General features: G+C 35.1%; 1 protein-coding gene across 1 annotated transcript in view; it reads left to right on the top strand.

The window, feature by feature from the left end:
- Nucleotides 1-2,870, top strand: part of MLANA (melan-A) — a 17,263-nt gene extending 14,393 nt beyond the window's left edge. The window contains exons 3-4 of the mRNA XM_008568635.1: nt 1,172-1,285; nt 2,545-2,870. Coding sequence (XP_008566857.1) covers nt 1,172-1,285; nt 2,545-2,613 — 183 coding nt within the window. The 3' untranslated portion in view covers nt 2,614-2,870. The remainder of the gene's footprint in view (nt 1-1,171; nt 1,286-2,544) is intronic.
- The last annotated feature ends 528 nt before the right edge of the window (nt 2,871-3,398 follow it).

The following is a 3,398-nucleotide window of genomic DNA, read 5'->3' as shown; positions in this document are numbered from 1 at the left end:
TGAATTCAATTATGTCTCCTTGAAGTATTTTTCTCTTTAGTACTGATCTTGTAAAAGATCCAAAATAAAGTCAGTTTCTTGTGGACAATACATATTTGGGTCTTGTTTTTTAATTCACTCTAACAATCTCTGTCTTTTTTTGGTACATTTAGACCATTTGATGTTCAAAATAATAATTAATATGTGGGATTAATATCTACTATATTTGCTACTGTTTTCTATTTGTGTTTTTTGTTTCCATTTTTGTCTTCACTCTTTTTGTGGCTTTTGAAATTTTAAAAAAATGTTGGCTCTGATTAATATGGCTTTTGTGGCTTTGAGCATTTTATATGGTTGCATTTTCTCTTCTTCCATAGCATATCGGTTATATTTTCTTTTTAAACTTTTTTTTAGTGATTGCCCTAGTGTTTGCAATATACATGTACAACTAACCCAAGACCACTTTTAAATAACACTATAGCACTTCATGAGTAGTATGACTACCTTGTAATAACAAAATAATCCTAGTTTCTCCCTCCTTTCCCTTTTATCATTGCCTTCATTCATTTTACTTTTGTTTAAGCATACAAAAGCATATGTGTATTTAATAAAATACATTGTTGCTATTACTTTGAAAAAAGTGTTATCTCTTAGATCAATTAATAAGAAAAATAAAAGTTTTTACTTTCACTTATTTCTACTTAGATACACTTCCTTTCTTTATGTAGATCTGAGTTTTTGGCATTATTTCCCTTCTCTCTTAAGAACTTCTCAACATTTCCTGCAAGACAGGTCTACTGGCAACAAATTCTCTCACTTTTTGTTTGTTTGAGAGAATCTATTTCTCCTTCAATTTTGAAGGGTAATTTTTTACAAGGTTTATTTTATAGATTCACTCTTCTTTTTCCCTTCAAAAAGGTTCATAGCCAACTACTGGATACCAGGCATTGCACTAATGCTTTACCTTAGTTAATTCCCACAGCAACTATGAGAGATAGGTGGTATTATCTTCCTATTACAGATGCAAAAACTGGAAATCAGAGTGGTAAGGTGACTAGCTTGAGGACACACAGCAAGTAAGTGACAAAACCTAGACTAGAACCCATTCTTAAAACTTTGGCTTCCTTCTCTTTTCTTTAACGAACTCAAATATTTTTCTCACCCATTTACCTTTTATTAATTTATATTTCAGGACAAGCACCTCCGTGTTGGTACTCAAAGTACCTTAACAGGAACATGCCCATGTGAAGGGTTTGGTCATCAGGACAGTAAACTGTCTTTTAAAGAGAAAAATTGTAAAACTGTGGTAGGTTGAGATCCTACATCAGGATATTTTTATGTATGGCTGCTTTTAACTCAAATGAATAAATTATTCCCAACTTAAAAAGTAAGAACAACACGAATGTACTTAATGCCACTGAACTGTACACCTAAAAATGGTTAAAATGGTAAATTTTATGTATATTTTACCACAATAAAAATAATAAAAACAGAAAACTAGGGAAGCACAGAGATTTTCTTAAATTGTGTCCTCTCATACCCAGATTTTTCAAGGTCAATAATGAGAGCTCTACATGTAAGATCCAAAGAAAAAATTTGGTTTGGTTCTGAAAACAATATCCTTTTGTTTTATGTTTTAAGTTATACTTGCCTCTTCCATGAATGTAGATATATATAGGTATGGGAAAAAAGTAATTATTGGTCATTGTATAGAGCTATGCTGTCTGATAGAGTAGCCACTAGACACATGTAGCTATAAACATGTTTAACACAGTAGTCCGAATGAAGATGTACCATAATACATAAAAGACATCGTATGTACAAAATAATTTAATTTATTAATAATTTTTTACACCGATTACATGTTGAAATAATTATATTTTGATATATTGGGTTAAATAAAATATTTTATTTAGATTAATTTTACCTTTTTCTTTTTGTTTTAATGTAGCTAGTAGAAATGTAAATGTTGCATATGTGGGTTGTACTATATTTCTATTGGACAGCATTGGTGCAGATGCAGTATAGCATGACGGCTGAGAGCACTGACTCTGGAGCCTAATTACTGTTTGATTCTTAGCTCCACGACTTACTAGTTGTGTGACCTTGGGCAAGTGACAACCTCTGTGCCTCAGTTTCTCACTCTGTACCATAAAGACAATGAAAATACTCCTAGAATTATCGTGAGCATTAAATGAAGGCCTGGCACATTTGTGCTCTGTTGGTTGTATCAATGTGCCATTAGACACAATGACAAAGATCTATGTGGTAAAAATTCAATGTATATTAGTGTCTGTAAACACAGTTTGAAAATTCATTAGTTAGGGCTTGAAACTTCTACCAACATGGATAGATAAGCTTCTCCAGGCATAGATAAGCTTCTGAGATTCTGGGAAACCTTGTAGCCCTATTTTTCTCTACCCTTCCCCCCAACAATGTTTCAACATTGGGCAGAAATTAGATGTAAACACTAGAAGTTTTAGTCCATAGCAAAAGTATAACTATGATGCTAAGAAGCATATATACTGTTGCCAAGCCCACATCTTCCCTTTCTCATTCTCACAGGTTCCCAATGCTCCACCTGCTTATGAAAAACTTTCTGCAGAGCAGTCACCACCACCTTATTCACCTTAAGAGCCAGCGAGGAACCTGAGAAATGCTCGAAGTGATTTTCCTCACACTTGTGCTTGAATTTAACATAGACATCTAATGTTCTGCTTTGGAATGCTGCAGAAACCATGTACATCATCTCTAATAACAAGCCAGTGTTAAATTCTAGTAGGGCAACTAGCAGTACTAATCAAGTGAAGAAATGATGAGAAATAGTAAAATGGGAAAAACTTTATCAATAAATGTTGTAATACATGATACTATGTTTCGGTATAAATGCTAATAAATCTATGGTGATATTTTCTTTTCTTTTTTTTTTGGTCTTTTTTTTTCCGTGTCCGGCAATGGATCGCAACCCTCAGTGTCACCCCCGTACCGGACCGGCAACGGGATCACAACCCTCGGTGTTGCCCCCGCGCCTCACTCAGCCAGTGAGCGGGAACCGGTCTGTATGTAGGATCCGAACCCTCGGCGGGAGCGCCACCACGCTCCCAAGCGGCGCACTATAGCAGTGCGCCACCAGGCCGGCCCCTATGGTGATATTTTCTGAGGGGTAGAGTTCAAGTTGGTATTCTGGGGCCATCCAATTCCTTTGACTTGAAATTTGGCTAATAACTAACAAACTACTATTCAGATTTTTGAAGAAGCAATCTCTTGACCAACGTAAACTGTACATAGAATTGTTACAGGTGAGTATGCTCTATGGAGTGCTCATGAAGGATACCTTCATATGTTTAAGACAAAAGAACTGATTGACCTATTTATCTGATCAGGAAAATGTCAGCAATGTCTCTTTGTATTCCAAAGTT

Source organism: Galeopterus variegatus, unplaced genomic scaffold, assembly GCF_000696425.1.
Source record: "Galeopterus variegatus unplaced genomic scaffold, G_variegatus-3.0.2 Scaffold427, whole genome shotgun sequence".
Lineage (NCBI taxonomy): Eukaryota > Metazoa > Chordata > Mammalia > Dermoptera > Cynocephalidae > Galeopterus > Galeopterus variegatus.
Note: the sequence above shows the minus strand (reverse complement) of the source record. Positions and strands in the feature narration are given on the sequence as shown.